At 36.2% G+C, this 25,000-nt stretch overlaps 1 protein-coding gene across 4 annotated transcripts in view; it reads right to left on the bottom strand.

Annotated features, from left to right (window-relative positions):
- Positions 1–25,000, bottom strand: part of PRLR (prolactin receptor) — a 2,068,968-nt gene that overhangs the window by 170,943 nt on the left and 1,873,025 nt on the right. For all 4 annotated transcript variants that reach the window (XM_044070113.1, XM_044070132.1, XM_044070123.1 and 1 more), the window contains one exon: positions 12,805–12,974. In XM_044070113.1, the coding sequence (XP_043926048.1) occupies positions 12,805–12,974 (170 nt within the window). The remainder of the gene's footprint in view (positions 1–12,804; positions 12,975–25,000) is intronic.

Raw genomic sequence — 25,000 nt, 5'->3', positions numbered from 1 at the left:
TTAAGAAGCAGACATTTAAGGAGTTACTAAATGGGCTGGGCAATCAGGACATTCACATTGCTACAAGACATATCAAACTCAAGTAAAAAACGTAAAAAATAAAAATACATAAAGTAGAAAACAGATATACCCACCTAAAAAAGAATAAAAAAAACAACAACAAAGACAGTTGCGAACAGCGCTTAATATTAGCATAGTTACAAATATAATAAACAGCACTGATATAAATATAAATATAAACACTGTATACCATTTTTTTCCATCAAATGGAGTGCTAAGAGTGAAACACGTTTTTGATAATTAGTTCAGTTATTTATATTGTTAGTTATGCTATAGTATCTCAATTTATCAGGATTTAACAGATGATAAACTATAGCACAGTTTTCTCCATCTCCAGAATCATTATTAATGTTGTGTCTTTTGGCTTTTCCCGGTTAGGGGTTGCCACAGTGGAACTCTGGTCTGCTAATGATTGGTAGTTGATTTTTACGTGCCGAGTTACCAGCCCTGACGCACAACCTTCAATGAAGGTATGCCCATTCACGCATGTCTCCATGCAGAAGACGCTGTAGCTGAGAATCGAACCAGACAGCATTTTACTGTAAGGTGACAACGCTACCGCAGTACCACCACCGCGGATCCAGAATCATTATGAATAAATTAATTAATTAATGATTACATTTGATGGTTGTGAATGCTTATTTAGGTACAACTCATTTTGGTTCATACTTCTCAACTGTCCAGATTCTCGCCTTACATTTTTGTTCTGTTCCTCAAAAAATTTGTGGTTTTCTGGAAAATCACTGAGGAATGATGTCACCAAATAATGACACACATTTGAGTTTCTGACTTCACATCATTCAAAAAATGCATGCTAATACAAAACCTGTTAGTCTAGCAACTTTCTATGTTTAGAAGAGCAATATTTAAAACTAGACTCTATTTTTTGGCCATTGTCCCCCCACTTTGTTAGGCTTTGTCCAGATTTCTTGTGCTAAGTGGTTGAGTAGTATGTTTGGTTATGTCTTTTAGATTTCACTTCCAGATGAATGTATACAAACGTGTTAACCTTGATTATTTTAGAACAAGGCTGACCTGTTCTTTTTAGGCCTACTCTACGATTTAAATTTGACTGATATAAGCCACTACATATAGTAGTGCTTTCACTGCAAGCACTTTTAATTTATTCTGTTACATTGGCTTAGTCAGGCATGAATCATGTGCATCACAGCATACACTTTTTTTTAAATAAAAAATATGTTGTGCAATGAAAATGCTGGAATTTATTTTTAAATGGTATATTTATCATAGTTTATGGTTATAGACTTTATTTATTTTGTTCATCAATGGCCAGGAAGGGGAAGCTACATTTTGGAAGCTGGTGTACAATTCTAAAAATCCTGGTATAGCTTTTGTTTGTTATATGTAGTCAGCTAAATGATTTGTAGTGCACGATAGTAAGCATGACCTAATCTTAATAGTGAATACGGGTGCTTAACAAAAGTTTGCTGAAGATACTTAATTACTATTAAGATCTCGACTCTGGCTAGGAGCTAACAGTGGACTGTGCCAGCTGGCAGAAAGTAAAGGTAAAAGGTAAAACAGCTTTTAAAAGCTCTAAAAACTTCACTTTTTCTAACTTACAAACAAAAGGTGTGGAAAATGAAATGTCTAACTTTTAAAGCTGCTAGTTTTACAGAGGAACACTTTGTTTCTGCCTGTTGTCTATACATCTCAGCTTTCCTTGACTTTACCCTATAGTCCTGCCCTCTTCCTCATAATTTTGGATTTTCTTTTAAATCGATGAGTATTATAGTCAGTCAATAATATCATACCTTAGAGTTTCACACATCTTATTGCTCAGAAAATGCATGCTGATGCAAAACCTGTTGTTCGATTACATTTTTTAGTAAACTAGAGAAATATTTATAAAACTGTCCCTAATTTTAATTGTCCTTCATTATTTTTTAGATTTGTCCAGAATTCTTAAGTGAAGCATTTAAGCTACCAAAAAATCAGGAACTCCCAAATGTAAACCACTTGCACACACTGCTATATAAATAGAAACTACTACACATAATAACATATACACCAGTGTGTCAGCAAATAAGCCCTTAAGGCAAAACACCTCAAAACCAAATGTCCTGGTCATAGGCAACTCCATAGTGAGACACTCTGAGTTCCCCCTCACAAGGTTGGACAAGGTGAAGGTCATGGCCAGCTGCCTGTAAGGTGCCAGGATCCGTCAAATTATGCATGCACTCAAGTCACTCAACAGCAAGTACTATTATGACTCTTGTCATAGTCCATGCTGGGGAGAATGATTTGAGACGTACCTCTCTGGACTATATGAAGAGAGACATGACTGAACTCTCAGATTATATGTCCGAGGTAGTAATGACACTAGTCCTAAGCAGCATTCATCCTTCACCCAGGATGATGCCACAATATAAATAAAAAATGAATGACTCCAACAATTGGCTTAGCATGTATTGTCAGTCCAGGGGGCACCCGTATCTGTCATCCTAGGAAGACATGGTCAACAGGCCAGGCTGCTTTTCCAGAGATGGTCTGCACCTATCTTCTCTAGGATTTTGGATACTAGCAAAGGGCCTTACCTCTCCAATAGTGCCTTTTTTATGCAATGTCAAAACAACAAAAGTTCCAATGTAACAAAATCCACTTGAGACAAACCTAAGGTTCTGCTGCTTAATGCTAGGAGTCTAAACCTGAAACTGCACTCCCTGGAAGCACTCCTCACCTTGGAAGATGCTGATATCTGTGCAGTCACTGAGACATGGTTCAAGGCCATGGAGAGCACCCTGGCCGTGCAAGGCTACAATGCCTCCCACACATTCAGAACCACAAAATGAGCATGATAGAACCAAAGGTGAAGGTGTATCCATCTCCATCAAAGCCAAGTACACCTTAAGACTGGTCAAACAGTACAAGTCTCTTTAACTACTCCATGTACAATTAACTATAGGCGAAATACCCTACCATATCATTGTTAGATGTAGGTCCCCCACCATGAACCAAGAAAAGCACACCGCCTACCTAGACTTATTGGAGTCACTCGCCATACAACCCAACACCTTAATTGTGGGAGATTTCAGTTATTGTTTTATTGACTGAGTGACATACACGAGCACGAACATGCTCACCTAGAGGTACCTGGACTTTGTCAATACAAATGATCTGGAATAGATAGTCTGCACCCCACAAGGGGCTCAAATATCCTAGACACAGTACTCACCAAAATCGGGGGGGGGGGGTTCACTGTACTCCCTCCTGTGTGATGCTCTCTAAGTACGGTTGGACCATAAATCAGTCTCGTTTGAAATATCTATTGAACCTGTCAAGCAAAAAAACTAAAAACAATTTTCAGTAGCAAACTACAGCCAACTAAGTGATGGCATATACCCCCTGCAATCACAGACAACAATAACGCCTATGCAGAGGTGCACACAAATGCCCTGTAGAAACACTTAAGCAACTGAATAGACTAGGATGTACCTGAACTGATTAAAACCAGGTCCTCCCAAAAAAAAACAAGCCACCCTGGTGGACCTCAAGAATAAACAGATTATATAACAAAGAAAAGAAACTGATGTTTAAGAACAAAAGGGAACTGACTCAGCAGAGGAAGAATTTCCTCCACAGCTTGAAGAAACAAATCAGAAATCTTGTAAAGTCCTCTTAAGCTAATTATGAAGCTAAAATAGCATCCCTAGCTAAGGATAATCATAAAGACTTCTTTAACTACATCCAAAATCTGAAAGGAATGCCAAGCTGTGTGCCAAACTGGTAGTAGATGACACCACTCATACTATACCAGCTGAAATTGCTAACCTACTAGCTGTCTAGCAAACTTCACCCTTCTGTCCCCCTAGCTGACACCATTCCCCTGCCTAGTATCTCTAGAGATCAAGTCATATCTGCACTCTCCAAGGCCAAGAAAATGGCTTCAGTGGGATCAGATAAGATCCTAAGTGGCTTATTAAGCAATCTAAAATAGGACCTAATGGATCCACTTAGTGTTCATTTTTAACCATAGCCTGAGAACTGGCTTTGTTCCAGCAGAGTGGGGAACAGCAACAGTAATCTCCTTGCACAAAGGGGGGGGGGGTCATCAACCAACCTTGGGAACTATAGACCTATAAGTCTAACCAGCCTCATCTGCAAGGCCATTGAAAGAATCATCATGGACCTTATCAACAAGGACATAGGTGCCCTTCAAACTCTAACAACCCAATTTAGCTTTGTTAAGGGTAGAGCATGCTTATTAAACCTAGTAGACTTCTTTGTTGTGTTCTCAACATGGATGCTAACATTCATTTCTTGAGCTTTACTTTTGAGGTGGATTTCTTGGCAAAGTTCCACATATTAACAATACAGAAAAAAAACATTGACATGATGATAACTTTTTATATAATGGCAAAAGACATGACAGAGATCGTGTAGTTTAAGGTATTTATACAGTAGATCATAATCAGCTAGAGTTGGCTAAGGTTATCTGGTAATTACATCAATATACAGTGGATATAAAACTTTTACACACCCCTGTTAAAATGCCAGGTTTTTGTGATATAAAAAAATGAGACCACAATGAATCATTTCAAAACTTTTCCCACCTTTAATGTGACCTATAACCTGTACAATTCAATTGAAAAACAAACAAATCCGTTCAAGGAAAAAAATATAAAAAATAAAAAACGTACAATGCACTGGTTGCATAAGTGTGCACACTCTTAAACTAATACTTTGTTGTGTGTGCACACCCTTAAACTAATACTTTGTTGAATCACCTTTTGTTTTAATTACAGCATTCAGTCTTCTTGAGTATACACCTGCCATCAATTAAAGAGACTCTGAGTAACCCCAAATAAAGTTCAGCTTTCCTAATAGGATTTTCCTGACATTTACTCAGTTGCCTGCTACAGCAAGAGCCATGGTTCACAGAGAGCTTACAGCATCAAAGGGATCTCATTGTTGAAAGGTATCAGTCAGGAGAATTGTACAAAAACATTTCCACAGCATTGGATATACCATGGAACACAGTGAAGACAGTAATCAAAAAGTGGAGAAAATATGGGACAACAGTGACGTTGCAAAGAACTGGACGTCCCTCCAAAATTGATGAAAAGACAAGATGAAAACTGGTCAGGGAGGCTGCCTGAGACCTACAGCAACACTGAAGGTGCTGCAGGAATTTTTGGCAAGTACTGGTTGTGTACTACACGGGACAACAATCTCCCGTATTCTCCATATGTCTGGACTATGGGGTAGGGCTGCAAGACAGAAGCCTTTTATTACACAGAAAAACATCCAGGCCCTGCTAAAATTTGCAAAACAATACATCAAGTCTCCCAAAAGCATGTGGGAAAATGTATTATGGTTCGATAACACCAAGGTTGAACTTTTTGGCCACAATTCCAGAAGGTATGCTTGGTGCAAAAACAAGACTTCACATCACCAAAAGAACACCATCCACACAGTGAAGCATGGTGGTGGCAGTATCATGCTTTGGGATTGCTTTTCTTCAGCTGGAATGGGAGCTTTAGTCAAGGTGGAGAGAATTATGAACAGTTCTAAATACCAGTCACTTTTGGCCCAAAACCTTCAGGCATCTGCAAGAAAGCAGAAGAGGAAGAGGAATTTCACCTTTCAACATGACAATGACCCCATGCATACATTCAAATCAACAAAAGAATGGCTTCACCAGAAGAAAATTAAATTTTTGGAATGGTCCAGCCAGAGCCCAGATGTAAATCCAATAGAGAATCTGTGGTGTGACCTGAAGAGGGCTGTGCACAAGAGATGTCCTCGCAATCTAACAGATTTGGAACGCTTTTGCAAGGAAGAGTGGGCAAATATTGCCAATTCAAGATGTGCCATGCTGATAGACTCCTACCCAAGAAGACTGAATGCTGTAATCAAATCAAAAGGTGCTTCAACAAAGTATTCATTTAAGGGTGTGCACACACAACAACGTATTAGTTTAAGGGTGTACTGTACGTTTTTTAATTTTTATATTTTTCCCCTAACAGATTTGTTTGTTTTTCAATTGAATTGTACATGTAGTAGGTCACGTTAAAGGTGGGAAAAGTTTTGAAACAATTTATTGTGCGCTCATTTTTTTATATCACAAAAAACAAGCATTTTAACAGGGGTGTGCACACTTTTTATGTCCACTGTAGATGTGCAATAAACAGTGGTAGACTAGTCCAATGGTGCTTAATAACACTCTATAGCTTCCTATAAAATGTAGCTTTAAAAAGATGAAACCAAAGGATACAGCAAAAATCTGGTTATTAGGGAGTGCTGAGGCACACTGATAAAGGGACAGTCTCATATTAATGCCACCATGCTGTTATAGGCATATACTGGTATTAAAAAGTAATACAATTTCTTAATTACATTCCAAGGTATAAATTAAACCCAGAACTTAGTCTGATGCAAGGTCATTTCTGCAGTGAGCAAAGTAAGCATCAGACGCACCACTACATATAATGTGGCTTTCCTGGCCATCTCCACGGCCACTGTGAGTTCCGTATTTCAGAGTATTAGAAGATCTTGTTTTAGGTTATCCTGAGCCAGTATACCTTGTTGTCTGGAGGGAGAATGTTTAAACTGTAACCGCCTTGCCTGTATCTTAGTCAAGCTGTGACCTTATATTCCAGTCCCAAATGAAGGTTATTGGTTATCTCAGCCATACTGTCTGTAGATGAAGGAATTTAATTTTAACCTCCACTCTACATTTTTTTTTTGCTGCTTAAGCAATTGAAGAGATTTAACTGAATTAGAAAGTAGTCACTATCACTATTTGACACTAGTAAGGTGTATGAGTTATTTTTGAAATCCTAGTGTCTGTCCTTGATGACCACAGGATGTTGCAGCATCAATGACATAATTTTTAAAGCAGCTATTAAGCATAATAAATAAACTGTTTTATAACAATATGCTCAGCATTACAAAAATGCAAGTTTGCATTGAAAATATAAGTTTTTCCTTTGCTTTCACCAACAAACTGAAACGGAAAAAAATCTGCATGTAGTGCTTCTATTTAAATGAGATTTGGAGATCAGAATAGACTAGTTAAAGGAAATTAGGAAAAATATTTGGTTAAATATATAACACATTTGTGAGAGAATAATACTGCAACTGGCAGAAATAATTCAGAACACTATTATAATCTACTCACAATTTCAAAATCATTAAGGACTTAAAAGTATTTTATCATTCACAAGGTAACGGTTGGCAAGTTTACAAGTGATTTAAGACTCTATACCTGGTTTTGTTATGTGTAAAAATGCATCCTCACTAAATCTGTCCTTTCTTTGGCTCTAGGAGATAGCATGTCTCTGTTTTTTTTTTATTTTGATGGACTTGAGCAATGGATCTACTATCTTTACGGACTTAGGCCATTTACTCCACTGGGGTGAGAGCCAGTTATCCTTCCGCTAGACAAGATTTCTTTGACTTGATCATTCCTGCCGGGGGTGCCTAATCAGTCCATTCATTGCACCTGTGGTAAGACTCTAGTTGTAGGGTATGAGCCATTTTCCTGGACCAAAGGAACATAATAGTCTCTGAAATCCTACTCCCCCAGACACTCACACTCACTCTGCAGTTGACCACTTAAAACCCCACTAAGTGCTGACTGCTGAGGGAGGCGGTGGCTTTACATGCTGACATCCCCAGCCTCACATGACAGCAGTATGTGCTGTGGTGGTGGGGTACTACCTACTTCTCCCTCTTACTGTACCCCCAGCACCCGTCGTGACAGGTGAATCATCATCAGCTGCTCATTCACATTAAGTCCATCCAATCTGATAAACAGATTTGGGATGTCTGTGTCATAGTCAAGGAGTCATTGCGACCATGGGGATATAACACTTTGATTTTAATTTACGGTACCAGAATGATGTGCCTATACAGATACACTATACATGGCAATAGAAGTAGCCTTAACCAATATATTCAGCACATGAGACTCACCCCAAAAGAAGTGGATTACATATTACTCATTACGTGAGAGAAAATAATACAGAAGCCACAAGTCTCTGAAAATTGCCACTAACACTTAAATTTAACTCAAATGTAATCTTTAATTTTGGCAGTATTCCTTAGTTTCATTCACTTATTTGTGTTTAACCAGTATTTCTGTAAGCACTTAAGTAACTCAACACATTATTTCAGTTAAATTTCACCTATTATTGAAGATAAGCAGATGGCAATAATCCCAAAACAGCAAGGCAATTATTTCGGGAGCAGGTTATTTAATTGGGAGTAATTTTGGTAAATATGACAACTAATTTAAATATTTAAGGAATGGGGAATAAAATGAATTTACTCTCAAGGTAGACAGAGTGATGTATTTTCCCATCTAAAAATGGAGTATATCAGATTCAGAGAGCAATTCTGATGAGTTATCATACTTAATAATTAAGTTGCACTCAGTATAAGAATCCTAAACTAGTTGTTTACTTTAGGCAATCACAGAGAAAAGTGCCATAAAACCTTATGAAGAGCTGCTATTAGATGTAAACAGCTAGTCTGTGCAACAGTCTTTCTTCTTAGTCCGAGAAAAAAAAAAGTCATTTATGAGCAATTCTTTAAAGGAGACAGACCAGCCACTAACTGTGTCCACACCTCAGAATTGCAAGTGCAAATAAGTGGACATATAACCTCTGAGGAAGTCACTGAAAAAACATAGCATTATCACTATACAAACATTTTCAAATGAATTAGGTAGTAATACTTCTCAGTTTTACATTTCCAGTGATAATTTAAAGAACACTGTATATGGCAATTTTATATATACAGTATCTGATATTGTTGCAGATTCAAATTTAGCTCATACTATTTGCCTGAATTACAAGAAATTATTTCCAATGTAATTAATGGAAAGCAAACTGCATAAATACAAAATTCAGTTAAGTCAAACAGCAGGAGACTCAAGTATGAAGACTAGCACTGCAAAGTAGTATAATTCATAATAACGGAAATAAACAAGGCTGCCCATACTGCTGATGTCTTACTAAAGGTTCAAGTAAACAAGAGGTGAAATACCTCTCAACGCTGCTGTTTTAGGAAGTCCTAAAATGTAGAAATAGACAGCCAGCATTACAGATGTAGTCACAATGGTACTGTAGCTAAATATGTGTGTATATACCTTTAAGAAGCTATCCAAGGGCTTGCACTAGAGTATAAATACTGAACATGTGTGAGCCTGACTGCCATTTTGTAGTTAGTTGTTGAGATGTGAAGATGTATGTATGTAACTTCTGTCTCAGTTAGTTCCTTTGAATTTAAAGATGCTGTTACCCATGCTGATGTGTTTGTATATATTAAAGCATCTGAATGAACCCCCAAGCCTTCTTATTATTTGTAATAGACACAAGTGAGTGGCATGTACCATTAAGTATTACTTAAGGAAATAATGGTACACAACTCAAACTGTATAACTTCTGCAGTCAGACCCACGCTGGCTTATATCTATTAATACTCAACTAGATGAAATGTGCACAATTTTCAGCATACCATTTCCATATTGCTAACATTGGCATAGCTAAGAATACTAATAGGCTCACAAGTAAATACTTAGACGATCAGTCTGAAGATGATTACAAATCTAGCAAACAATCAGAGGTAGAAATTGAACCCTGTAATATGTGGTAAAGGCCTTAACTGTTATGACAACCAAACCTGAAAAATCAAAACCCACATTCACAAGTAAAATTAATTTATCATTGTACAAAGTCAAAGAAATAACATTAGACAAAAAAGAAATGAAGAACTTAGCTTAAAAAAAGATTTTGAGGTCAGATAGTGCAGATTAAATCCACATTTTGTAGGAATACAAGAACACTGGGATGGCATACAAAAATGGAAATGTTAGTAAGTAAACTCAAAGTTCTGCTACTGCAGCAAAACTTGATCTCATTTATGAAGACTAACATGAATCAAGGTCTTACAAATATTTAAATAATCAACATGCCTTTCATGGGACTTCTTAGTATTAGATATGCCATTGAAAACAGCTTTCTTTCTTTCTTCTTTGTTTTCCTGTTTTTTTTTGTTTAATTTATTTTTTTTTAAGCTACTTGATGCTAGGCAGTGTCTACACAAAAAATGTAGGGAACTAGCTGCCCCAGAATATTATACTTATTATTGATTATTGCAGTGTTAATAACTGGATCTTAATGGCATGAAGCACTGTATTAAAAATTATTTTTGATAGAAGACACATTTGTTGCTGGGCCCTGGAATGTAGTTAGATGTGGGGGGCATACCTCTCAACCTCTCAGTGCAAGAAATCTGGACAAAGACAAAAATAATGGGAGGACAAAGGCCCAAAAATAGGGGCAGTTTTTAACTAGTGCTCCTATAAACTTAGAAAGTCGCTAGTATAACAGGTTTTGAATTATTATGTATTTTCTGAAAGATTTGAAGTCTAAAACTCAAATGTATATCATTATTTAGTATTATTATGTTACCTCAATCCTCAATGGGTTGCCAGAAAACCACAGATTTTATGGGGAACAGACCAAAAATATGAGGCAAAAATCTGGACATTCTGTGAAAATTTGTACAGTTGAGAGGTATGGAGGGGGGATGGAAAGGAGGCTGAGTCAGGAGAGAATGTTTTGATATGTTACAGCAATTGGAGAGGGTTAGTCATAAATTATGGAGGTGGATGCTAGAGGGATTAACAGATAAGACTAAGCAGGGGAGGAGCATTCTCTTTGGCATTGCAGCTTTGATTTATTTCACCATAGAATAGAGGGAATATTTAAATTAATAATCTTGTTTTGTGAATTTTGAGTTATAAATAAACAACAAAAATATATATTATTGAAAATGAAAAAAAACTTTAAAACTGCTAGTGCAGTTATTTGCAAGAATAATATTACATAAAAATATAATTTTGTCTACGTTTAAAAAAAAGGGAATAATGAAAACATTAAACTCCGGTAATATTCTCAACTTCAACACTATCCACATATAAAAGTCTCTAACATCATAAACAATAGCAGAATCATTCAAGTATACCCTATAGACAATCATTATATCTAAATGCTGAGCCAGACAGCATTTGTTTCAAAATTAATAACTGGAGAAAAGTCAAGAGCCCAGATTAATGCATTAAATTAAAAACTATGCAAACTATGAGTCCAACAAGACAGTAGATAGGTCAGTAACGTGAAGATCTTTTACTGATGATAACTTCTCTTTATACTCAACAAAAAAAAAAAATGATTAATATATTGTAACTTACAAGACAGCACCATGACATAGAGGGCTGAAGACCTGACTCTCAGATTAGTCTGGAATGACCAATGGCCCAGGCACTAGAAGAGTTGATCAAAGAGATAAACAAAGAGTGATTGATGTTGGTTTGTCCATTCAGTAGAGGGGTGATGTGACTCATTCTTAGGATGACACCCCTTAGGAGCCAGACATCAAGGAAAATTTCACAGGAAACCTTAGGCCATAACATGCCCATGTCTGCAAACAGCATACATGTTGTACCTGGACATGGTATGAGTCGAATTACATGTGCTTAGGGGGACAGTGCAGTATGGCACTGTTTTGGGATTAATGGTATTAAACAAACAACACAAATAACCTACCTCATTATTAACAGGGACACTTTATAGTTCCACAGACATAACAGTTGGAATAGTTACCCTGATTTTCTTTCATCCACTAATGATAATTTCTTAAAAGTGTGTAAAGAATGGACCTAATTATAGTTTGTACTGACTGCCTTGCAGGACTTATTTACGTTTTTTTAGTTGTAAATCATGGATTTTATGTTAAATGTATATATTTTTCTTCAAAAACAAGGAGCCCAAAGCAGTGTCAGGCACAACAAATACAAAAGAAGTGAATTACACTGATTACATCAGATTCTGATGAAGTCCCTGCTTGAAGGGAAGAAAGCGCTCAATCTGTGTGTGCTGTGTAGGCTGTGGAGTTATTTGTGTTTGTTGTGGACTCTTACAAAAATAAAAGTGGAATTGGTCTGTGCTGCAGCAGTGTAATTCACTTCTTTTGTATATATTTTTCTTGTTAATTTACATAACAGCTATGAAATTTATTTTTTATTTTAACCACAATAAATCAAACCATATTCAGAGCAGAGTAAAGGGGGTGGCTGCCCCAGGCTCAGACTGTTAGAGGGTGTTATTAGCACTGTAGAGTAGATATTTGTTAGTGCTTGCAAGTCAGTGGTTCAGTTGCTGGGCATGGCCACTCATCTAATAGTAGTTATTTAAACAACTGTGGTTGAGACTATGGCAGCTTAAATGATTTGCGTTTAAAGTATGCATTTTAGAAGCTGTAGCTAGGAGCTCATATAGCTCTTTGAAATAGTTTTTGAAAGGTCTTCCAGGCAGTGCAAAGAGTTATTATTGTTATTATCAACATCATCATAATTTGTTACTCCCCGATTATGTAGGATATTTCTGGGTCCTCAGCAGTGGAGTTGGAGGTATCAGTCTGGGGATTTCCTAAGGCATCAGCTGACCTAGATGAAGTTCTGCTTCATATTGAAAATAGTGACTATGTGTTGTCTTCATTGCACCTCATGTATATCACTATTGCATTTTTATAATGTAGCTGATCAGGTCAATGTTTTATCTTAAATTACTTATTTCCTTTATGCTGAAAGTTATTTTGCAACCATGACAAGAATATATTTAACTGCACATTTAATTCTCTACTCAGTATCTATTTCATAAAACCATTATTGTTAAAAGCGTGTTTGAATTAATGTTGTTCTGGGTTTCTTACCAATGTAAGCCACATCCACATGCACTGGGTCAGAAATGTTGCTTCCCAGCATATTGGTTGCATTAACGGTAAGGACATAAATTGTCCAAATGGATGTATGCTTTTTATCAAAGAAACATGAATTTTCCCCTCCAGTTCCATAATCTGGACACTCATAGACTTGTTCATCTCTGAAACAAGAGAAAAAGAACAGAAAATAAGATAATGACCCAGACACAAGACGTGAATCTATATATCACAAGTTTCTCTGACATATATCATCAAGGGATATAGTATTGATCTGTTAGTCAATAATGACCATTAAAATTACTTTAAGTAATAATTACCCAGTAGATCATGACTTATTGAGCTACAGATGTGGTTGGTGGTCTCTGTTGAAATATATAAGGCTACAAAAATCAAATCACTAAAAGACTGAATCTATTTTTGCAGTTGTTCTGCCATTATATATATATATATATATATATATATATATATATATATATATATATATATATATATATATATATATATCATCCATTCAAGACCCTGCATTTCTGATCTACTGCAATAAAAATGTATTTTAATATGATTTATTAAAACACTTTTCATTGAGTATAACTAGACATGATTGCGCATTGTCAAAAGTAAACAAATACAAAATTGTATTCTGTGTTTAAGTGGGGCCTGAACATCTCCACAACCTTCATGCAGAGGAGACACCCTGCATCACCACTGTCATAACTTCATGTGAACTTTTATAGCCTCAGTGTTCAATTCCATTGTCATAATATCATTATTCCCAAACAAAACCAAGTAACCCAAAAACAGGTGTGCCTACCGTCGGATCCAAACCTCAACTAGTAAAAAATAGCAAAGTCCACGTTGACCCAAGCACAAAACCACCACCAGTAAAATAATAAAATTCAGGTTTATTTCAGTACAAGATAAGAGTTAAGCGCTTTCATCCTTCCCTAGGACTTCATCAGAACTGCAGTTCTAGAGAACCATTCCAGCTTTAATAACCCAATCAATAGACAACTAATTAAAAAATTAACTCAATTAGAATAAGTTACCCAATCAGTAACCTATCACAGTAAATAGTGTAAACATATACAAGTATATAAAAAATCCTAAAAGTGAGTTTAAATACACACTAATACTTTCAAAATTTAAATCAATAATTACACCCCAAAAAATCAATAAAATCTAAAATAAAAATGTTAATCTTAATTTTGCAGGTTTTGTAGTAGCATCTAGTTTGAGTTGCCAGAGGAGTTCTTTATACTTGTCTACTTTCCCAGGCACCTCCTCTGGTATCATGGGGCACTATTTCCAGTATGCCAAAAAAAATTTTTTTAATCCAGCGCAAGTTAAAGAATGCCTAAATAAGGCATTGTTGCAATTATTTTTTTTCACATTGTATAAATCCTCATAAATTCTCTTAAGAGAACTTTCTCACTTCTTGCCTATATAAAAAGAAAAAACAGTGGTTACACAAAGCCATATACACTAAACTAGTCGAGTTGCAATCACCTTTTCTGAATATAACAATTGTTTGACTGGCATTGTTTAACTGCACCTCTGTCTTATCAATATTGTATTGGCAATAATTGCACCTACCATATTTTCTAGTGCCTAACTTGGCCTCCACTGTACCCTTCTCTAGTCTTTCTTCGATGTTTTTGTGCACTTTATAAATACAAGTGGATTTGTCTCCTAGGTGCTGATACAGTTCATCATCTGTTTTTAATATAGCCCAGTTGTGGCTTATGATCTGTTTTACTCCACTGGAGAGACCATCGTAATTAATGGCCATCCACTGATGGAAATTCTCACCATTTGCTTCATTCTGTGACCTAACACGTTTCATTAAATCCGGTTTCCTCTGTATACAATGGTATCCCTCTTCTCTTTTTTTCACTACCTTTACCCTCAAAGGGTTAATCAAATCCATTGGGTATCCCCAGTCCAAAAACATGAACACCATTTACTCCAATTAATTATCAAGCAGTTCCCCATTTGAGATCATCCTGGCTGCATTAATGAATTGACCTTTCACTAGGTTTTTCTTGCAATACATGTGAGGACAACTATTGAAATGTAAATAACAGTTGGAGAATGTCTCCTTCCTGTATCTGTTGGAAACCAAAACTCCTTGGTCAAAAGACAGAGTTGGTCCAAAAAATGGGTAACATTAGAGTTAAAGTTGTGGGTAAATCTTAGGAAGTTGGTGGTGTTTGTTAAATACTCCACAAATACCTCAGTATCATTCGGGTGCCCCTTCCAAATAAAAAAACATGCTATCCAGGTACCTGATGTAAAAAGACCAACAGTGGACAAAATGAGAGTTGATAATAAACTTCCTCTCCCAAGTATCTAACTTCTATCAAGATGCTGTTCTAATAGCATTTCCTCAAACCACTCAAGTCCGACATCATGAGGAATACTTGAAAACAGACCTACCACATCCACAGTGAGAAAACCAGTGTTACTTTTAAAAGGTCATTATTAAGTTTAACCAGAAGATCCCAAGAGTCTCATAAGACATTTGGGTATTTGTTCAATAAAAATTTAAGTATTCTGTCAATATATAATGCTAAGGGGTAGGTCTTAGAACCTTGGACCCCCACAATTAACCTGTAGGGTGGATCCAACAGGTGTTTATGTACCTTGGGATACCAAATATAGTAGGAATATAAGGTTCCTTGTTGTACAGAAAGTTGCAAATTTCTGTTGAAATAATCCCTAGATACAGAAAGTCTTCCAGGAATACATCAATGTTCCTATAAGTAATGTTAATCTCATTCCTACAGACTACAGTGTAACAGGAATCATCCCTTAACATAGTCTGTATTTTACCTACATAACCCATCTGCCAGGTTATCAAGACACCCCCACCATTATCAGGTTTCATAACCCTGATGGATTTATCTTTCGATAATTTTTCTAGTAGGGAACATTCCTCACAGGTCAAGTTGTCCATCCTTGCAACCTTTTCTCTATAAAGGGAATATAGCTCTCTTTCACAAATCTTCTCAAAAGTATATAAAGTCTTATGCAAGGGCGGGTTGAAAGTACTATTTTTCTTAAACCAGATGTCACCTTAGTATTGAAGTCCAAAAAGTGAGAACAGTCACCACGAGTAAATCCTTCTCAAGCTCCTGACACACTGAAAATATCCACGATGGAAATATGTAAAAAATTCATTTATTGGAAACAGAGAATAAGCCAAGCATAGTTAAACTATGCTTCATCAGATACAATGTCATAAAATGATTCCAAAATACTTATACTAAACAACTTTTGGCGGGCTCATTAATTTAAAATAAAGCTTAATTGCCTTTCATCAGTTTAAAGCCATCATTACATTCAAATGCAGTTTAAATTCAATCCAATTCATTTTCTAAAGTGCAGCACTCACACTCATCACAAAATATTTCAAAGCATTACAAAAACCCTCTGACTAGGCAAAACGCTGCAGACTTCAGACATAAAAAATGCATTTACAAGCTCATAATTCAAAAGTGCATATTTTGAACAAAAGCATTACAACTTGGCAAATGGCATTCAGAAATGAGAACACATCCCTCACAGGCTGAGAGTTCTTTCATCAAAATACTATCATGGTGTTCCTTGTCTCTTAACTCATATAAACATAGCTAGAATCCCTTACCTTAATTGTAAGAAAATCTATACAATGCAAGTTGTTTAAGACAGTTCCACCATCAGTAAAAAAGCTGCACCGAAGAAGCATCAACAAACTGTTTGCCATTGCAAATTAAACATCATCCTATTCGCTATTGAGGTCACATGTCTGGATTCTCAGTAGGGAGTTCCTCCTGACCTAAAAAGTTGTCCCCACGGTCCTAAAACAAGACCATAGAGACCGGGAACTAAGAAAATTTAATATAGGTCCAGCATTTAAATACATTCTTCATACTGATCCTACCCACCATGCGTAAGACCTGTAAAGATGTATATTTTCTATTACTAAAATTTTATGTCCCACATATAAACTTCAGTAAATAAACATAAAAAAAATATATAAAATATATATGAGGGAATATATATATATCAGTGTAAAACCAAAACCACTATAACCACGTATATTAATTCTCTAGTAATGAAGTAAAGGCAATATCTGTATATTTACACGAACTACAAACTATTTCATATGTACTAGGATAAACCATGTTGCAAAATACACAATTAATTCAGCATTACTATCCTAGTGATACTTATTTTACATGAAACATAGAACGTGTTGTGTGTCTAAAAATTAACAAAACCTATAAGAAAGTGCTGTATTTACCACTAAATTTACATAGTAGTATACTACACAACATGTTTAGGAATATACTATACACATGCATATAAATCATAAAACAAACATAACCACATATTCACAAAGCAACAGATATAAAATATATCTATGGTATAAAGATGTATGTGTAACTATATACCCTTATGGGACAACAATGGCAAGATATTTATTCAAACGACATCTCCATAATGCTTCCTTTGGACATCAAAACTATTCCTGTACATCAGTGTAGCTGAACTCAAAGGGGCAGTTCTAATCCTACATCTCATGGTGGAGGAGTGTCACCCCAAGTGAACATGCAGGGTTATATACCAAGACAAATATAGATATATAGGATGAAGGGTTACTCAAAACACCATTCTATCCAACTAAAACATACCCTTGCTACATATGTATATATATCAGACCAAGGGCTAATCTCAAAACGCCATTCTACCATGTTAAGACATGCCCTTACTATAAAATATAATAAGCAATAAAATAAAAATTAAAATATAAAACCTGTATATATGATCAGGATAACTAAGTACTATACTTATCTATTCCATCGTAAACATCTATAATATAGGGAGTACGTGCCCTGGTATAAAATTAATGATGTTTAGTAATGCATATACTGTAATGTTGAACAACAACTTCAAAGGTGACAAGATGTCCCTAGCATTAAATGCTTATACATCACACTCCTATAGAGCTATAGATAAAGGAAATGCCCAGTTGGCTAACCACAAATTAAGAGGAAAAAAGGGGATAATACCCACTTTTAATATCCTGACTACTAGGGAAGTATGGGCTATAGAATTCTAGATAGCAAAACCAACTTTATTTACGTTCAATCAACATCGGTTTAATAGAGATGAAGCCATTCAGCCCTGGAGAATTATGTGCCGCTAGTTTTAAGATCCAGTGTAACTCGGCTCTAGCCAACCTTTGTTCAATATTACCTCTTCTTAAAGTTGGAATGATTATGTCCAAAACCCTAAAAGTGAAAGAATGAGAAGGACACTCTTTAATATGCCTGGCCAAAGCATTAGTGTCATCCTGCTTATGGATCTCATAAAGGTGGTCATAGATACGGTCCCTTAGCCTTCTCTTGGTTAGACCCACGTAAAATGCTGTACAAAAGAACAGGTGGCCAAGTAAATCACATTTTTGGTATTGCAGTCAGCATAGTACTTGGGTTTGAAAACAAAATTCATACTGGGATGTTGATAAATCTGTATATTACTAATGCTCTTGCACCTTGGGCAGTGTAAACAAGGATATGTTCCTTTCCTGACCAGGTCCCCTAGTACTAGACTAGTGGATTTCCTTATATTCGTGACCTGTCGGTCATTACATAGTTGCCTCTTAAGATTATTGCAATTCCTATAGCAAAATGTTGGTGCAGGTCCTACAATCTTGCTAATTTCTTTATTTACCGAAAGGACATTCCAGTGCTTCCTAGTCACACTTCTTACACTTTCCACTTCATTGGTGAATTTAATGACATAACTAAGCCTTTTTCCACGGATATTGGGGCCCATAGTGGCTCCCATCCTACATCCATTCTTAATATGGAACACCGGACTAGCATCATGTTCTAAAACTCCAAAAATTTCATTTCTTACCCTTCTAACCATAGTCATGTCATATCCCCTATCCCTAAACAGGGTTTCCATATTATTAACTTCATTCAAAAGATCATCTTTATTTTGACATAATCTAGATACTCTTATAAATTGACTAGTGACTATGCCACGGAAGGTATAGGTTGGGTGCATGCTATCTGGTGCTAACAATGCATTCTTCCATACAGCTTTCCTGTAAATCCTGGTCACAATTTCACCCTCTTTTGTCAACCTGAGCGTGACGTCAAGGAAATTAACTTCATAACTTGAAATCTCCACTGTAAACCTCAAAAAGTCTGTTGTGGTTTGTAGATAACCAAGGAAATGATGAAAACTATCTGACGACCTTCCCAAACTATAAGTATGTCATCCACGAACCTTCTATAGTATCTTATGTATCTAGAAGATTCGTGGGTAAACAGGAACAACTTTTCCCACCAGTAGACCACCAAATTAGCATAACTATTGGCACAGGGGGTGCCCATGGCAACCCCCCATGCCTGTAGATAATAGTCATTTTCAAAAATAAACACATTGTTGTTAAGCACTGTGTCAAGAAGCTGAGTTATCAGTATTATTCTATCATTTGTATAGTGTGTTTCTTTATGCAGAAGCTCTCTAATGTACTGTATCCCTATATCATTAGGGATAGAGGTAAAGAGCTTTTCCACATCCATGGTTATGAGGAGGTACTCTGTGTCCTTCATTTCTAAATGTAGGCCCTTAAGGCTATCTATAAGTTGGTAAGTGTCACTAAGAATGGTGTGACAATTACTCACTACTGGATGTAGGAGGCTCTCCAAAAAGATCGATATATGGGCGGTAACCCACGCCTCACGTGCTACAATAGGTCTCATCGAACAGGCCAAATCTCTTTGTGGATCTTGGGGAGTCCCTTAACTATGGGAATAACGGGGTCAGATATTAACAAGTATTCATACATTTCAACACTAATTTGTCTACATAATAATAGATCATATACATTTTCATGAACTGTTAGTATAATGGAAGAGACCTGCTGTGCAGTGATGTGCTTATAGGTATTGTGATCAGACAACAATAGCAATCTCATGCTATTCACATAGTCATCCACATCCATCAGAACTACACCCCCCCCTTTATCAGCAGGTTTCACAATCAGATTATCATCACTTCTCAATTTAACCAGGGCTTGAAACTCGTCCCTATTAAGATTGCAAAATCTTCCTTTTGTGTTATTACATGCTAGAGAAACAATGTGTAGAAATCTCTTTCATAGATCTAGAAAACATTGCACCATAGGATGTATAGGAGGTATAAAGGTACTATTATTTTAAGTATGTTACGAGATTTAGTTACCCCACTCATCCTGGTATCATCAGCAGGGAAAAACAACCTTAGACAAACTCGTCTACAAAATAATCTTAAGTCCAAAAGAGTGTCCTCTAATGATGTTTTAGTTGACGGAATAAATGTAAGTCCTCTGTTAAGAAGGCTATGCATAGCTGTGTCCATATTATAGCTAGAAAAATTAAACACAAGAGTCAATGCCTGGTTCTTCTGTTGACTATATTCCCTTCTTCTGAAGACTTCCGTTTTCTTGGTCCCCTGCTGCTGGATCTTCCCCTGGAGCTGGGGGCAAACTTCCTTTGATAAGGTAAAAAAGATGGATTCGAGGTGCCTGGTGTACAGCTACTTTTAGGTATAGCTCCTGGATTCTTATAGCCTTGCATGGCCTCTTGATTAGGTGGAGGTGTGTCTGTGGTTGGAAAATCTATAGGGTCTAAAGCACTCACCCTGTTAGAGGAAACCACTGACTGTGGAATAAACTCAGAGTTATTAAGCTGTTGAAACAAATTATTAGTAGATACAACACTTGCTGCCAGATTACTATGTTTCTGTACATACTGCATAGACTTGGCCTGACCTTCTTGGTACCTAGGCCATACAAAGACATGACCATTTTGGAAATCCAACAGATCTCTCCTTAATTTATGCTGTTTGGTCTTACACAGTCTCTCACCAAAAGATTTAACCTGGGTAAATGTCAGTTGAAGTTTTTCTATGCAATAATCTGAGCTGAAATTATCAACTAACCTTTGGTAAAGCACATCAGTTCTAGCACGGAGGTCAGTCTCCAGTGGAGAAAAATAGTTCAAAAGTAACTTCACATAATCAAAGCCCAGGCCTATATTCAAGTCTTGCCACTGCTTCAATAAGGACGGATGGGAGTCCCCATACGTAGGCATGCAGAAAACCCGCATGCCTCTGGGGACTACCTTATGGTGCAAGCAAGCTTCTAAATGTAATCTTTGCCACATGTACCTTTGTAGTTGGTAAAGATTATTTTCCAGCGTTTTTAATTGCTCATGAAATTCCTGTATATTTTCTCCATTATCAATCATCGATGTGTGGGCCCCCACTTCATTCAGGTCCAGCGACAATAAAGGGTTGAGTTCACGTACAAATAAATCTGTCCATAAACGAGACAAATCCCTCGACACTGGAATAGAAGCAGTCCCAACATTCTGGCCTTCCATCGTGTGAATTGAGTTGTGAACAAAAAATGCAGGATAAGCAATAAAAGTAGAAAACACAACTCAATACCGAAGACGTTCTCACCAAAAACAAGAAGAGGTAGTAATGAAGTCCAAAAAGTGAGAACAGTCACCACGAGTAAATCCTTCTCAAGCTCCTGACACACTGAAAATATCCACGATGGAAATATGTAAAAAATTCATTTATTGGAAACAGAGAATAAGCGCCAAGATAGTTAAACTATGCTTCATCAGATACAATGTCATAAAATGATTCCAAAATACTTATACTAAACAACTTTTGGCGGGCTCATTAATTTAAAATAAAGCTTAATTGCCTTTCATCAGTTTAAAGCCATCATTACATTCAAATGCAGTTTAAATTCAATCCAATTCATTTTCTAAAGTGCAGCACTCACACTCATCACAAAATATTTCAAAGCATTACAAAAACCCTCTGACTAGGCAAAACGCTGCAGACTTCAGACATAAAAAATGCATTTACAAGCTCATAATTCAAAAGTGCATATTTTGAACAAAGCATTACAACTTGGCAAATGGCATTCAGAAATGAGAACACATCCCTCACAGGCTGAGAGTTCTTTCATCAAAATACTATCATGGTGTTCCTTGTCTCTTAACTCATATAAACATAGCTAGAATCCCTTACCTTAATTGTAAGAAAATCTATACAATGCAAGTTGTTTAAGACAGTTCCACCATCAGTAAAAAAGCTGCACCGAAGAAGCATCAACAAACTGTTTGCCATTGCAAATTAAACATCATCCTATTCGCTATTGAGGTCACATGTCTGGATTCTCAGTAAGGAGTTCCTCCTGACCTAAAAGTTGTCCCCACGGTCCTAAAACAAGACCATAGAGACAGGAACTAAGAAAATTTAATATAGGTCCAGCATTTAAATACATTCTTCATACTGATCCTACCCACCATGCGTAAGACCTGTAAAGATGTATATTTTCTATTACTAAAATTTTATGTCCCACATATAAACTTCAGTAAATAAACATAAAAAAAAAAAAATATATAAAATATATATGAGGGAATATATATATATCAGTGTAAAACCAAAACCACTATAACCACGTATATTAATTCTCTAGTAATGAAGTAAAGGCAATATCTGTATATTTACACGAACTACAAACTATTTCATATGTACTAGGATAAACCATGTTGCAAAATACACAATTAATTCAGCATTACTATCCTAGTGATACTTATTTTACATGAAACATAGAACGTGTTGTGTGTCTAAAAAATTAACAAAAACCTATAAGAAAGTGCTGTATTTACCACTAAATTTACATAGTAGTATACTACACAACATGTTTAGGGAATATACTATACACATGCATATAAATCATAAAACAAACATAACCACATATTCACAAAGCAACAGATATAAAATATATCTATGGTATAAAGATGTATGTGTAACTATATACCCTTATGGGACAACAATGGCAAGATATTTATTCAAACGACATCTCCATAATGCTTCCTTTGGACATCAAAGCTATTCCTGTACATCAGTGTAGCTGAACTCAAAGGGCAGTTCTAATCCTACATCTCATGGTGGAGGAGTGTCACCCCAAGTGAACATGCAGGGTTATATACCAAGACAAATATAGATATATAGGATGAAGGGTTACTCAAAACACCATTCTATCCAACTAAAACATACCCTTGCTACATATGTATATATATCAGACCAAGGGCTAATCTCAAAACGCCATTCTACCATGTTAAGACATGCCCTTACTATAAAATATAATAAGCAATAAAATAAAAATTAAAATATAAAACCTGTATATATGATCAGGATAACTAAGTACTATACTTATCTATTCCATCGTAAACATCTATAATATAGGGAGTACGTGCCCTGGTATAAAATTAGTCACCTTAGTATTGTCTCTATTCAAAAAGACAAATTCAACTTTCGTGTAAATAGTTTAAGGTCCAAAATAACATTGGTATAGTTCCTAGGCGCAAACTTAAAACCCTTTTCAAACAAACTACAAATATGTAGCATTAATATTCAAATCAGTATAATTGAAAATGTAAAAGCCTTTGTCTTCATAAACCTTGCCATCATATTTGACCACAGTCCAATCAGAGAAATTCCTTTCTACATGTTCTGAGGGATTTTGGATGTTGCACCTCTCTCCCTGAAGTTCATCCTCTTTCTTTGCCCACTGCCATAGGTCAGGAGAAGGGATGATAGTGTGTGGGGGGATGGTTGTTAACCATCCCTCCCTCACTGATTTCTCAGCCACTCTGACTGTCCGAGCTGGGGGGGGGGGGAGTTGGACCCCTGACGTAATTCTAAAGGGACTTATTCTTCCAAATGTTCATCATTATATGCTAGGTCAAGTTCATCTATAATTTCACCCCAAGCACTGACATCTTGTGTAGATGTTTTACTGCTCAGGGGATAGGCTTTCCCTTCCTTATATTCGTTATTATCTCTAACCAATTTTTTGTCTTTTTTCATTTTTATCTTAATGATGTAATCATCAACAAATAAAAAAATTCTGTCAGAACTCCTCTGGTACTCAATACTTGCTTGACCTGCTGCATTCCAGCAATATAAGATGCAATTGCTTATAGGTTCATAGGTAGGTACTGGGCTAGCTGCCCTTGTGTGTCATTTTAAGCCTAGCCAATTTCCTTTTTTACTGCTTGAAATAAGCCCAATATCTTATTAGTTATATATTAGCCTTACCCATACCATGGTCGATAATTATATATTACCCCAAATGAGAACAGCTGGGATCATACAATGGATAATTTAAGGAGACCCATGCATGTGATAAACCATTTGAGAGTTGTCTCTCTCCATTAGTAGTGCAGGGAGAAAACTGTGGTAAATTTTCTGTTTATCACCCATAGATCTAAGTTGTGCTTAAAAATGAAAAGGGATGAACTTTTGTTGTATGTGGATGGGGAGTCTGTTCCACAGCTGCGGTATCCACTGCGAGATATACATGTCTCTCCAAACCATTCTGTTGATGTTGAAGATGAGGTTTAGATCCCTAGACCAATTATTTCTGTAGCCATTTGACTTGCTGATGTGCAGTAAATCCATCAGTAATGGGTTGGAGGATGCCTTGTATGCCAGACACAGGTCACCTCTTAGCAGTCAACAGGATTCTTTGTCTTCTCTGTCAGAGCTGTAATTGCTTCTCTTTCTACTCTGTCAATACCCACTATTAAGCTAAATTTGCTTCTTCAAGATCCTTCATGGCATTTCCCTCATAAACATATGCTGTCTAGTTCAGCTTTCATTATTTACATCTAATGATGCTGATCAAGGGAGCTCTGTAGAATGCAACATCTTATATACTTATTGTTCTATTTTCCTTCAGTCTTGAATAATTCCAAAATACATATCAGGTAAGTCCATCAGGTCACTGCTATTTTCAAACATTTTACCTAGTTTACCCATAAGAAGAATAATAGGACATCTCAATCTCATATACCTTTCTTCAGACTACATATATTTGCAAGACTATTAGCATCCAAGATGAAAATTGTGAGAAAATGATGCAAAAACCTATAGCTGAAATGGATACAATTAGTTTTCAAATAAGTGGTGGGAATAGTTTACACTCTGCAGATGATATTGTCATGGCAACATCACCAGATGATTTATAATAGCTTGCAGATAAATTAGATGAAGACTCAAAAGATTATTCCCTTGAAATAAATAATGAGAAAACAAAATCCAAGTCAGTAAG

Source organism: Protopterus annectens, chromosome 1.part0 (genome assembly GCF_019279795.1).
Source record: "Protopterus annectens isolate FY-2018-M chromosome 1.part0, PAN1.0, whole genome shotgun sequence".
In the NCBI taxonomy this organism is placed as follows: domain Eukaryota; kingdom Metazoa; phylum Chordata; order Ceratodontiformes; family Protopteridae; genus Protopterus; species Protopterus annectens.
This window is presented reverse-complemented; position numbering and strand designations above follow the sequence as displayed.